General features: G+C 34.1%; 1 protein-coding gene across 2 annotated transcripts; it reads right to left on the reverse strand.

Annotated features, from left to right (window-relative positions):
- Nucleotides 1-704: 704 nt before the first annotated feature.
- On the reverse strand, nucleotides 705-4,041 carry LOC114268084 (H/ACA ribonucleoprotein complex subunit 4). 2 transcript variants are annotated; one of them, XM_028209188.2, is made up of 2 exons: nucleotides 2,133-4,041; nucleotides 705-995 (listed from the first exon to the last, which is right to left on the reverse strand). In XM_028209188.2, exon 1 carries the CDS (start codon nucleotides 3,886-3,888, stop codon nucleotides 2,170-2,172), a length of 1,719 nt encoding a protein of 572 aa, XP_028064989.2. In that variant the 5' UTR covers nucleotides 3,889-4,041; the 3' UTR covers nucleotides 705-995; nucleotides 2,133-2,169. The 2 variants fall into 2 exon arrangements, with proteins under 2 accessions (XP_028064989.2, XP_028064988.2); XM_028209187.2 differs by having other exon boundaries at nucleotides 705-1,025.
- Nucleotides 4,042-14,182: the final 10,141 nt, after the last annotated feature.

Here is a 14,182-nt window from a genome sequence, read left to right on the forward strand (position 1 = left end):
ACGATTGACGCAACAAACTCCACAAAGAAAGAATGAATGTAGAGACTTTTATGTAGCACAACTCTGTTAAATCAAAGAACATCAACTGTGAATAATTAGCAACAACAATTGTCTAACCAATTTGATTCCTCAACTCTAAGCAATACCTATAATTACAGCAAACTCAGCAATGTAAATCAAGAAAGTTGTTTTACATTAAATCTAAGTGTAGGTTCCCCATCAATACACAACATTATCCAGTTCTCAGAATTCCCTGGAAGTGCAGTTGTTTGGCTCGGATGCAGTAGATGGGCCAGCTACTTTAATTTTGGCATTGCATCTCGAAAGTAATTTCTGCCATTATTTTCAATTGAAATCTTTAAATCACTGAATGTTGATTGTTGCCCAAAATGTTTAGACCAACAAAAAATTATGAAAATATTTTAACAACACAAAACATCAACACATGGTTTGCTTAATTTTTGGGAACGGACCAAAAATTAGACTACAGCATAAAGTTGACTTGCACCCTAACAAGGCTCACAGACTTCATGTCAAAAGGTTTGCAACACTTAAAAAAAATATGTAACTGTAGTATATGTCTTCAGGTGCTCTTTCTCTGCTATGAAAATTAAAATCAACAATATGATCACCCAAAAGATTTCTTCAAGCAAAACCCAATCTCTTCAAGCAAGCCTCACATACCTTTGAGGTACTCAAAGTCATTAACCACAAAATAAGCATAACATTTCATTTCAAGAAATCAATCACTTTAGCTGTCTGGATTCATCTAAATGAAATTAAGTTAAAAGAGTTATCTACCGTCTATTCCAAATCTAAGCCATACTCTTCATATTCTTCTTAAAGCTATAAAGTATTCCGAGGAATCATCTTTGGCCCGTTTCCATGTAGGAGCTGAGCCTGAAATGAATTTTTCCACATATGTTGCTTCCCCCTCAACTCTTCCTCTTCCCAATTGCCGTCAGGTGATATAACCAAACTTTCCTCATACATAACTGCATTTACCAAACTTTCCTCATACATAACTGCATTGATAAAGTAATTACTGTCAAAAGTTAGAATATTTGCATCCAAATTGTCAGGCTCAGAGGTAAAGTGACATTTTTGAGAGATTCCAAGTAATAGAGAAAGCAACTAATGAGGAGAAGAGGGATATCGACATGATCAATTAGCTGATCCATCATAAGTCCAGACCGGTATTTTAAATTCTATTTGAAAAACCAATTCAAGAAACTACTTATTAGATACATCACTCAGCACACTGTATAATATTGAAGAAGAAAATGAGGAATTTTAACTGGTTTTTGGATTGAGTTGCCTTCGTTTGGCATGCCAAGCTTTGCCATAAAAAGACAAAATAGACTTTTTAGCCTAATAAAACAAAACATTACATTCAAACCATAATCATTTCATTTTCTCTCACAAAAGTCAAAAAAGTCAAAAAGCATATCTCAAACGAGGCTTTTTAGCCCTAGACTAAAATAGCCAAAAAGCCAAAAAGCCAATCCACATCCCAAACGAACGCTAGTCTTTGTTGTTTGCTTGCTAGGTTTTTTCCCCGCAGAATTAGTAGAAGAATTTTGTTCAAATTTCCAAATTCAGAAGGCTAATGGTATCAGCCCAATAAATCTTAGAACATTTAGCTGATTTTGAAAACATCAAAAACTAAAGATACCATACACTTAACTAAAATTTTATTCAGATGATTCCTTCCTTTGGTGTTTGAAGTGATTAAGCATTTCAATCGCTGCAAAGGTTAAACTATCTATAAATCCACCAAGAACCATAACATTATGAATTATATCAAACATTCATGTTTGACAATACAATATATTCACCTACTCAATATCTAGTGAAACATGCATATTTGAAACTAGAAATATTGATCATATTTGAAAAATTATTGCAATTCCTACAACAGAAGCAATCCACAAAAGAAAAACACTAAGCCAGCAATAAAAATAAAGATCAAACAGAACATTAAAATTATTAATGCAAACAAAAAAGATAAAGAAAAAAAAAAACATTCTAACACATAAACTTGAAGAGTAACAATTGTGCTAGAAATGACGAAAGATCACAAAATGTTGAACACCCCATTGATGATAAGATGACGTATTAGTAAAACATACATGAGTATTTCCACATTCAAAGCTGCAATTCATCGATCTACTCCTGTTCGGCATCTTTACTCTTCTTTTTCTTCTTCTTCTTCCCGGTTTTGTTTGCCTCGTCATCACTCCCACCAGTACCCGTAGGCAATACAGAGGCACTTCCATTCTGTGCGTCTTTGCTCTTCTTCTTTTTCTTCTTCTCAGATTTCTCCAAATCAGAAGTCACATCCTCACCACCCCCTTCTTTTTTCTTTTTCTTTTTCTTCTCTTTCTTTTCAACTTCCACCTCTAACTCCTCTGTTTCAGCCCCCACTACTACAGTTTCATCAATCTTTACTTTCTTAGCAACATCTGGCACAGGGCTCCCATCAATCGCCTCCAATTTACGCTTACGACCCTCTTTGCCATTTTCCCCATCCTTATGCTTTTTCTTCTTTTTCTTCTCTCCCTCCGCTGCCACCACCTCTGTATTTGCTGGTTCAGTTGCAGCAGCAAGACCCGCAACCATAGAATCACCTCCTGAGGGAAGAACCACATTCCTCATCCACTCAGATGGGGTGTTCTCATTTGGTTTACCACGCTTATCCAACTTTCCCTCCGTAATCAGCTTCTTCTTCATAGAAGCCCTTGGACCCAACCCCCATTTCCTTGGATACATATCTCTATCCATCACTACCCTCTTAATCTTCGCCACAACCCCATGATCACAAGTAGCCATAACAGCCGTAGTCATCTCTGCAATCCCCAACGCAATCGCCTCTCCCTTAGTAGTCATCAAAACCACCTCTTCCCCGACCTCAATATCATTCTCAAACCTCAATAACCCGGGAATCATGAACTTAGCACCATAACAAATCGCATTCACCGCCGAATCCTTCACAACCAATCTCTTATAACTAGTCAACAAAACCTCCAATGGCATAATCACTCTCCTCAAATAACTCTCATCTCTATAATTATCGTATATCCATTGCGCATCCATGACATCATGCATCGTCACCATATTATCATTCTCACCCATAATCCCCGATCGCACTCTTCGAAGCTCTTGCATATGAGCTCCAACACCCAAAATCAGACCCAAATGAACACACATTGTCCTCACATAAGTACCCGCCTCACAAGAAATCCAAAACACAACCAAATGGCGATCTGGATCATACTCTAATAGCTTACATTCATAGATTGTCCTAATCCTAAGCTGCCTTTTCACCGCCGAAATCAGCGGAGGGCGCTGAAAAACTGCACCAGTTAGGGTTTCCAAAGCCCGACCCACCTTGGCAACATCGGGCACACCCGAATGGAGCCGGGCAATACACACATACTCCTTCCCAGCCCCTTGCTGGGACTTCACGAGCCGGGTAGCCCGATCAATACAAACGATGAGGTTTCCGGTGACTTTCGGGTCGAGGGTACCGCTGTGGCCCGTTTTCTCGACCCGGAGGATCCGTTTGATCCAAGCCACGACCTCGTGAGAAGAGGGGTTGGCGGGTTTGTCGAGATTGAGAACACCGTACCTGATATACTCTGCGAGAGGGCGTTTGAGGGGGGAGAAACCAGAGGGAAGAGGAGTGTAGTGTCCGGTTCGTACATTGAGGCGGTCGTAGTTCTTGAGGAGGATCGGCCATTGAGAGGTGTCGATGGAGGGAGTGAAGCTTTGGGGTTTGATAAGGTAATCGGTGTCGGTTTGGGCGTTTGGGTCCGGACCCGAATCGGATTTGGATTTGCTCTTCTTTTTCTTCTTCTCGGAACGAGTTATCTCGAGGTCAGACATGGCTGTGTTGAGTTGAGTTTTCTGCAAATTAGGGTTAGGGTTAGGGTTAGGGTTAGGGTTTTGGGGGGAAGAAGACACAGGAGGCTAATTGGAGTGGGAGAGGATATAGAGGAAGAAATAGAAATTAGGGTTTAGGGGTTTGAAGGTGGGAAATATTATGGTGTAAAGAAATGCGTTGAAAGCAATTTGTTCCCCAATTGTTTGTTGCCACCTGGTAAGTTTAATAGTCTTGCTGTTAAGTTGTGCTAGAGAAGCAAAGAACTGTTTGTTGGAAAATAAATGGGCTGTGGGCCTGAGGTCCTTGGGCTTCTTTTTTTTGCTGATAACATGGGCTTTACACCCCCAGGCTCTCCGTCTCCGTTTAGTTGTTGGGCGGTCTCCATTAGCCGAGTTTCAAGTCGTGGCATTCGAATGAATGCCTCGACTAGTGATTTGGTTAGGGTTTGATTTGAGAGCCAAATATATATACATGGATATTTTTTTCATTTTGCTAAGACTTGTCCTTGTATACCTAAGAAATTAGCGGGTAGATCTTCCGGCTTAAAAATTACAGGATTGAATTTTTCGTCTGAATGCCCTATTTTAAAACATTTTAAATTTGAATAAATTTTAAAATTTATTAAATTTTAACAACTTAGTAAGGTTGTTTTTTATATTATATAAATTATAGAAAATCAAGTTATTCTAACTTATCTCGTGATTGATTCAATTAAAACTCATTTAAGATTAGCTTGAAAAGTCAACAAGTCAAAGTTAGACATTATTTGGTATAAACTACTTATTTAGGTTACATTACTTCTTTATTTTTATGTACATATTTTCATAAAAAATTTAAAAAATATATTTATTTAAATTATTTCAAACAACCCCTTAAAACTAATTAAATTTTAAACCAAACTTAAATAACCTTTGTTTGGTAAGATGGTTAGGACTGATTTAACTCATTAAATGACAAAAGTTAAAAGACTTATAAAACAAAAAATTACATTCAAATTATAATCATTTTACTTTTTCTTCCACAAAATTATAAAATAGTTAAAAATTCATCACAAATAGAATTTTTTTTAATCAAGTTAAAAAATCAAGAAATTAGACTAATTTTTTTTTTTCCCAAACAAAATGATAACGTACTACCTGAATTACCTCCCTTCCTCGTTGAATTCAAATCCTTTGAAATTACGTTATGCAATATTTGATATGGTAAATGGTTAATTAGTTCAAATTACTACTTAGATAATAATTCTACGTAAGTATATATACTCATGTTTTTCTTTCTTTCTTTCTTTCTTTCTTTTTTTTTTAAATTTTATGTTTGCACATATTCACAATTTATTGACCAATTAAAAAAAGTTGAGATTTTTATGGGCCAGTCCTATTTTCAAGGGTTATTACCCAACAGGTCCTTAATAGAGACTTTTTTTTACCTATAAGTCCTGAACATTTTTATTTATTCCGTTTTTGCCCTCATATTTTTATACTCAGATCTGGAGATGAAAAAAAAAAAAAAAAGAAAAGCTCTATCTGCACATCTCTCTCGACGATACCATGGATGGTCCGATCAAAGAAGAAGATCCGTCACCATCGCCACCGCATTCAAGGATAATGTTCACTACGAAGTTTAGATCTACAACCGCCGTAGTACACCATTGCCAAGCTACACATGGATGATTTCGGCGAGTTTCTGATTGTGCTCGGCCGAGCTACGCATGGATGGTGAGATCGTCCACACTAAGATTGCGCGACGTAAACAGTGGAGTAGCAAAGGACAACAGACGGCGGTGGCGGTAGCAATTCAAATCTGAGATTGATAAGAGAGAAAGAGAAAAGATTGAAAGTTTGTTTTCTTTATATCAATGTATGTCATTTTCTGATGAATGTTCCCAGATTTGCGTCACATTTGTGAATGGATTTGGAGTGGCGGAGGCTGGTATTGATGGTGGTGGGATTTTCAAAGATTTCATGGAGAACATTACTCGGGCGACTTTCGATGTCCAGTATGGATTATTTAAGGTTGTAATTTGTATAGTATTGTTGAGCATTTTTAAATCTGCTTTCTCTTTCTCTCGGTCATATGTCTATGGTAAAGAAAAATGATCCAAATGCATACTAATAAAGAATGTGATAAATCTGTTTAAATCAATGATAAATTTGTTTAAACTAGTAATAAATCAATAACAAATTTGTTTAAATCAGTAATAAACCAGTGATAAATTTGTTTAAACCAGTGATAAATTTACAGCGTTGAGTCTAGGGGTAAAAATGAAAAATACTGTTTGATTGTTTTAGGTAAGACCTGTTGGATAGTAAGATCGATCCATAGGACTAGCCCGTAACTCCCCCTCAAAAGTTTACCTTATAATTAGGCCGATGAACAAAGGAGAGAGACAAGAAAGATTAGGCCCATTAATTAGGCTTATATACATAACATACTTCGTGGAGTATGGATGGCTGTTATGAGAGACACATCAGTCACGATGGTGCAGTTCATGAGATTTATTTTAGGGTTTATTTTGATAATTTTAATCATTCAAATTTTTAGGTACAATATACTTGTAAAAAATTAAATTAATAAGACATCGATAACTCTTTCATCGAATCACATTTGTATCAATTTTATAATTCAAATCATATTTATCATTATTTTTTTAGATAGAAATGCAGTTCGATGAAAGGGTTATTTATATCCGATCAACTTGATTTTTGGCAAGTATACTCTATTTGATGTATCTTAAAAAATAAACGGTTCTGATTATCAAAATAAACCTTGCACAACAGTGACTGATGTGCCCTGCACAACAAACATCCCAATTCCTATTTTCACAGTTTCATGGCCTTGGTCAAGGTCGCTGGTCTATTAAGGTGGGCCTTAGGCCCATTGATTTTGTGCTGAAAGTCGAAGATTCCATTTGCACTCAAAAAATCATTAAGTACGTCTAATTTCTCAAAACACTTAATTAAATTATTTAGAATTATAATTTACTCTCAGTACATCTTTTTTTTTCCCCCCCAAAACTCTTCAAGGTACACTCAAATTAGAAACAAATTAAAAATCTCAAATTATACCACTTCGAAAAACTTTTTTTATAATTTATTTCTGAAAATAAATTTTGAATCGTTCAATTTCCTTATCAATATGTATGTGTGCAACAATGAATATGTCACCCATGCACTACAACAAAAAGCAGTTTTGGCGACCAAAAATATAAATTTCGTCGCCGAAAGTAGGACAATTGGTGACTAAAATTGAATTAGTAGCCAAAAGTGAAGACTTTTGGCGACTAAAACAGTTTAGTAGCCAAATGTGTACTTATTGGCGACTAAAAATCAGATTAGTCGCTGATTACATGGGTTTTAGCGACTAAAACAATTTTAGTAGCCAAAGGTGAAGGTTTTTGGCGACTAAAAAAGATTAGTAGCCAAAAGTATAGGCTTTGGCGACTAAAAAATGGTTTGGTCGTCGATTGTAGGTGTTTTACCGACAAAAAAAATGTTGTAGCCAAATGTAAAGGTTTTTGGCTACTAAATAATTTTTAGTAGCTAAAAGTGGACAATTGGCAACTAAAATTGAGTTTAGTCGGCAAAAGTGGTGGTTTTGGCGACTAAAAATCAGTTTAGTCGCCGAAAGTGGTTATTTTTAGACGAAAATTAATTTTTTTAGCGACTAAATTATTGGTAGTAGCCAAAACTAAGGTTTTTGGCGACTAAAAAAAACTTTAGTCGCTAAGTGGCTCCCCTTTTTTTTTAATAATTAATTTATTTTTTACATAAATTAATATTGAATAAAAATAATTATATTTATATATATAGTTTTAAATTAATACAAGTCAATGTACTATATAAATAATATATATTGCATATATATTCATGTGATCTTGTGGTGGCATAGTAGAGGGAGTGTGTTGGTAAAGGTGTACAAAGTAGAAGGTCCGTGGTTCGAATCTCAGAAAAAGCAAAAAAGTTGGTAATTTTTTTTTTTTCACTGAAGCACCTTTGGCGACTAAAATTATTAGTCGCCAAAAGTCTTTATTTTGGCGACTAAATGGATTAGTCGACGATTCAGTAAGTATTGGCGACTAAAGGATTAGTCGCTAAATGTATGATTTTGAAAAGTGTAAATCACAATTGGCGACTAAAATGTTGGTCGCGAAAGAGTTGCTTTTTGGCGACTAAAAAAGTTTTAGTCGCCAATACCTCTGCCGACCATCTATACGCGACAAAACCAGCGACTAAAAAAATTAGTCGGGGAAAGTAAAAAGTCGACTTTTGGCGACTAAAAATTTAGTCGCCAAAGGTACTTTTTCTTGTAGTGATGGTTGATCAAGCACTCATTCTCGAGATCAATCACTTGATGTTCCTCTAATGATCTAATATTTGAAAACGATATCATTATCACCAAAGGCCTTTGTATTTTAGACTACATATATAATCTCATAAACATACTAATGGGCATAGTCAATAGGCTCAAAACCTCATATTTGGTCCCTAGCAACAAAATGTCGCAGGTCACCATAGAGATAGATGTCTGGAATAATTAACAAATGATACAACGCTTGTCAAAGAGAAAAGTTTATACAACATATATATCAAACAAGTTACAACACAGTAAGAAATAATGATGAATTTTAATGGAGTGGATTGGAATCTTTTAGAGTCAGGATGAAGATGAAGAAGCTTAAATATGAAGAATACATATATATGATTTGGGTGCACTGTGAGAAAAAAAATATTTATTTTAAGGTTTCATGTGTATTGTCCTTATTAATAGATTTACATTAGGGTATAATAGGTACTAAAATTTCAAAACTTTAATTGGGTGTACTAAGTTGTTATTTGGGTACAAATAGAATCACCCCCAATTATAATTTGTTTTAAGCCCAAGAAAAATCCAAACAAAACTAGCCCTTGAAAATCAAAAGAAACTCGTATTAATTTATTTTATTTTTTAAAAAAATAAGAACTAGTTTGATGAAAATAACTACAAAAAAGTATTTCTGAAAATTCAAATTTGAAAATGAAACTAACACATTCTTTTTTTACCAAAAAAAAAAAATCCTTATTTAGTGCACACACATAATAATAATAATAATAATAATAATAATAATAATAATAATAATAATAATAATAACAGCAGTATGTTTAATGAATTGCTGAAACTGGTGACCAGCAGAGAGAGGGTTGCTAGAGTTTGTAGGGTATGTGGTCAAAGTGGATCGGAGAGTAAGTAGATTGCTAACCGATGATGTTGGTGAGAGCTCTGGCGACTGAAGTTCAACAAATGACGGGCGACTAAACCGTGGGCGATTGCTTTCCCTCCATGGGCTGCTACATCTGTTCGATCGACTGAACCATCCAAGACCTGTATGCATCGGGCATTAGTGGTTATGTTCTTCCCAGTAATAAGTTTTCGCACTCTACCTGTTTGATAATATACCTCAGTGAAAATGCAATGGCAAAAAAGGAAATGGAGGTTGGATTCCGATAGAGAGACGGAGGGAAGGAGATGGAGATCAAGGCAAGGATGTTAAGTATGGACTGTTCACCGTATTTGTGGATAATTTACCTTCAACTATGGATGCCAAAACGCTGTTCAAACTTTTCACACAGTTTGACATTGTAAAGGATGTCTTTATTCCGCTCAAAAGAAGGAATGTGACAAAATCAAGATTTGGATTTGTGAGATTTAATTGCCCTGTTGCAGCAAACATTGCTATCCAAAAAGGGAATGGTCTGCTGGTAGAAAAAATGGTGCTAGAAGTTAAAAAGCTACCAAGAACAGATGCATCAGATTTGAGCAAAGCAGGAGAGAACCCCATTCCATCAACAAACCTCCTAAAACTATCAGTTACAGGGTTGAAGTTCCATATTAAGGCCAAAGATCGTTCGCTGAAGTATTAAAAGGGGTCACACCCACTGTGGCTGGGAAATAAAGCTTGTCCATAAAAGCCAATGAAGATGATCTTGGATGGCTCTATGGTATTGTAATAGTTAGATTTAATTATGAATTCTCTACTATTAACATTGGAAATGTCTTAAAGGAGAAAGGTTTGGATCATGTAATAGTCAGAAAACGGGGAGGTCAAGATATTGTTCTAACATTCAAATCTTAAGAGGAGTTGAAATCAAATATTTGCAAATCAAAGAATGATTTAAGGAATGGAGTCAGTTTGTGGTGGAATGGAAGCCAAGATTTTATCTTGAACAAGAAAGATGTGTGTGGTTGAGGTGTTATGGCATATCCTTAAATCTCTGGAATAGAGGCACACTCAACAACATTGGAAGCATGTGGGGTACTGTCCTTAGCTTGGATGGTGATATTTGTCAACGTAAGTCCTTCTCCCACACCAGAATCATAGTGGCTACATCTTGTATGGAGTTTATTAACAAAACTATATCTTTAAAATGCAAGGGTAAATTACACCCCATTCTTGTGTGTGAAGATCATTCAACAGAATTTAGTAGCTTGAAGCGCAATAGCTTGGAAGAGTGCAACTCCAACGAAATATGTGGCAGTGTTGTGGAAAGAACAAGTCCAAAGGAGTGTTTTAGGGAGAAGGAGACAGAACATGTGATGGAGGTAAACACAGTTGTTGAGGAGTCAAAGTGGGATGAAGGTTTCAACAGAGAAGAGGAAGTATGTACCAAGGAGGTAGATCAGAGGACAGGGTCTAGTGATTGTCATTTGGGTGTGGAGGTAAACACAGTTATCGAGGAGACCATATTGGAGGAGTTAGTGCACAGCCCAAATTTTATTGTTGAGCAAGTATCTACACCTGGTTTTATCAAAAGCTTCAGTGGATCTCGTGATGGAATTGGGTTTGGTATCAATCTTGAAGTGGATTTGGCATAAGCTCTTAGTAAGAATCTAAATAGGAAGGGTCTTCTGAGCCTTAATCATTTAGGCTTAGTTAGGCAACCTGTTTCTGTCCCAAAACTCCTGCGGAATGAGAAGAGGAAAAGAAAGAAGAAGGTTCAGCAAGAAGAGTTCACCAGCTTTGCTAGACTTCATGGGCAGAAAGCTGCAGCAGTCAACAAGCACACTTCTAGATCTCTCATTTTTAGACCAGCAACAGCTACGATAGTACGTTCAGATCTGTCTGAGGGTGTTACTAGTCCGAACAATCTTCTCCTCAATGAAGCTAAAGCCACTATACAATTAGGTAAATCTCTTGGCATCAATTTCAATGGGAAAGAAGATGATGTGCTAAACAAGATTATTGAGCTAGAGCTAACTGACAAAGAGAGATCCAAATAGGAGGGTTTGGTCTTAAAAGGTTGAAGGATAGCAACAAGTAAGCTTAGCTGGAGTTTTCAGTGGGTTATAAGCTTTGATAGCTAGTTTATGGATTTTGGCATCAAGTGTTAGTGGTCTTGTGAGCTAGTGTTGGTTTCTCACCAACACTATGTTTGGTTTCCTTTCTTATCCTTTTTTCTTTCTCTTCCTTGTTGATGTAATCTTATATGTAATGTATGTTTTCTTCATCAATAAAGGATTTTCTTTGCTGATAAAAAAAAAAGAAAAGAAAAGTGGATCGGAGAGTCATTGAAAGTTAGTGGTGGGGTTGGCTGGCGTCGTGGCAAAAAGGGAATAGGGAACGACAAGTTATTTTGAAAACAACAAAAAAATAATAATAATAATAAAATTAGGGAGACAAAGTAATAATAATAATAATAATAATAATAATAATAATAATAATAATAATAATAATAATAATAATAAATCAAACAGTGATATTTGAGGACCAAACTCATTGAAAATATAAATGACATTTGTACAAGTATGATCTACATTATTTATAAAAAAAATAAAAAAATTATTCACTTTGTTTGTTTTTGATTTTCAAAAACACTTTTTAAAAAAATTTACTTTTTTATTTTTCATATTTTTTTTTTGTTTTTACTGAATTTTTTTAATATTTTAAGTAATTTTTTTAATTCTTAGACACACCTAACATAAATTCACTCAAAAGTATAATTTTTGTGAAAAAAATCTTTTAAAAATTCACTAAATACCAAAAATACAAAAAAAAGAGAGAGAATTCAGTATATTTATTATATTTTTATATATTTGTTTGTTTTTACTTTTACTTTTTTACTTTTTAAATACCAAAATATTTTTTCCTTTCCGATGTACCAAAAAGAAAAGAAGTAGGGTACATCTAAAAAAGTAAAAAAAATGCTTAAAATTTTACAAATATTCACTAAAAACAAAAAACTTGAAAATCAAAAAAACTCAATTTTTAAAAAATTTAATTCAAAAAACTTAAACCAAACACACATTATTTTTTTAATATAATATATCTTACATGCTGTAACGTCCTAACCATTCATATGTCATCGATATTGTCTGTTTTGGGCCATGCCCACATGGATTTATTCTTCTCAGTGGGTCACCTATCCCATAACTACTCCAGTCTAAGCACGCTTAACTGGGGAGTTCTGTTAGGGATTTCACCACCTGGGAAAAGGCCTCAATGTTATATAAGTGTCTAAGTTTTTACTTTTATAGCTTAGGAACTCTTCCTCCATTCTCGATGTGGGACACCGGGACCTCACACATGCACCCTATATACATAATATATTTAGGAAAAATTAGTGAAATTTCCCTCTCCAACTTTATGTAGTAAGGGAAATCTAAGAAATTTTTTTATTTGCTAAAATCCTTCAACATTTTCACAGAGAAATCTCAATTTTCATATTGAAATTTCTTTGAGTCGAGGTCAAATTTCACTGAGTCGGGCAAAATTTCTCTAAATCGAATTTTCTTTGTGAAAATGTTGAGGGACCTTAAGTACTATGAAAATATTGTATGTCATTTATCTTATAAAATCTTAATATCATGAATCTTAAAAAAAAATCTCCTTATATTTAGGCTTTGTTTGGGAAAATGTTATTTTAATAATTTTTTGGTTTTTTACGAAAAGATGTGTAGAAAAATAGAGAAAGTGATGTGACAACTTATAATGACTTTTTAAGTAAAATGTATAATTGGCAATTGAGGCTTTATTACATGAATTCACATAAAAAAAAAAAATTATTAAAAAAAAAGTTGTGAAATTCGTGCTAGCACCCATTACCTAAAGTAGCAAAAAAATAAAATAAAAATGAAACACTACTACCATTTGCAAAATAGAATGATTCAATTTTGATAAGTCCATGTTGGTGAATTTGTTTACTAGCTAGGTTTATTTACGTGTTCAAAAAAACAAAAGCTAGGTATACTTACCAGCATAGGTGTATTAATCAATAACGAAACCTAGGGAAAATTAGGGGGACAAAGTGGGTCTTTGCATGTTTCCAAATAAAAAATGGCATCTCTTTGATTGAACCATACCAAATCCAATTGGGACCTAATTGTCAGGATATTGATTTCTAGTCAAATTTTGCAACACTTAGTCTGTTTGACTCTTTGAAAAAGGGTTTCGCCTAATAATTCGTAAGGCCCGTCTAAAAAGTATTTAGTTGGAAACATGTTTGAGATGGTTGATTATCGTTTTGAATTAATAATCCCTCTATGTGATAGGACTAATAAAGTCATAGAAGGGTTGTGATTAGAAATTGAGTGCGGAGATTAGTAAAATTTTAAATGATTTTTGAGCAAAAATTATATTTTTCAAGATTAAAAAAAATTATAATATTAAAAAAATAATAAAACTTTAAAAAAAATATTAATTTTATATATTAATATTATCTATAGTATTAATAATCAGGTAGTATACAAATAAACATTCTTTATCCTACATCTTCAACATAATATTATCACACTAATAATCTCTTCACTCAATCCCAATGTATTCTTAATTCCCTCCATCCTATGGAACAAAACAAACGTGGCCTTAACCTATATCTTTATATATATATATATATATATATATATATATAATTCCAAATTGTTTGTTGGGCATGGAAACGAGAACTTAAGAATAATTTATTTTTTGTATACCTTTTTTTATTAAAAAAATTTACAAATTAATAGTACGAAATCTTTTAATTGGTAAAAAAATTTAAAAATTTTGATACAAGAATATATTATTTTTAATTTTATTTTTCTTGTCAAACAAACACTTTGAGATAGAGAGAGTAATATTTTGGAACCCAGAAGATATTTAGAAAATAAGGAAATGACCAGTGAACATGGTAGATGCTAACCACATTAGCAAGTAAAAAATATATATTTATATAATAAAGTAGGACTATTTTTGAATTTGTCCTATACACATTTGTCCTATTAAGACATTTGAACGGTTGTGCGGGAGCTGAATAATTGGGCAGAATCAGAAGCGTACACTCTAAAAGA

Source organism: Camellia sinensis, chromosome 3, assembly GCF_055761805.1.
Source record: "Camellia sinensis isolate YWXY chromosome 3, ASM5576180v1, whole genome shotgun sequence".
In the NCBI taxonomy this organism is placed as follows: Eukaryota; Viridiplantae; Streptophyta; class Magnoliopsida; order Ericales; family Theaceae; genus Camellia; species Camellia sinensis.

Excerpts from the sequence above, each read along its gene's own strand:
- LOC114268084 (XM_028209188.2), bottom strand. The coding sequence starts at position 3,888 with ATGTCTGACCTCGAGATAACTCGTTCCGAGAAGAAGAAAAAGAAGAGC.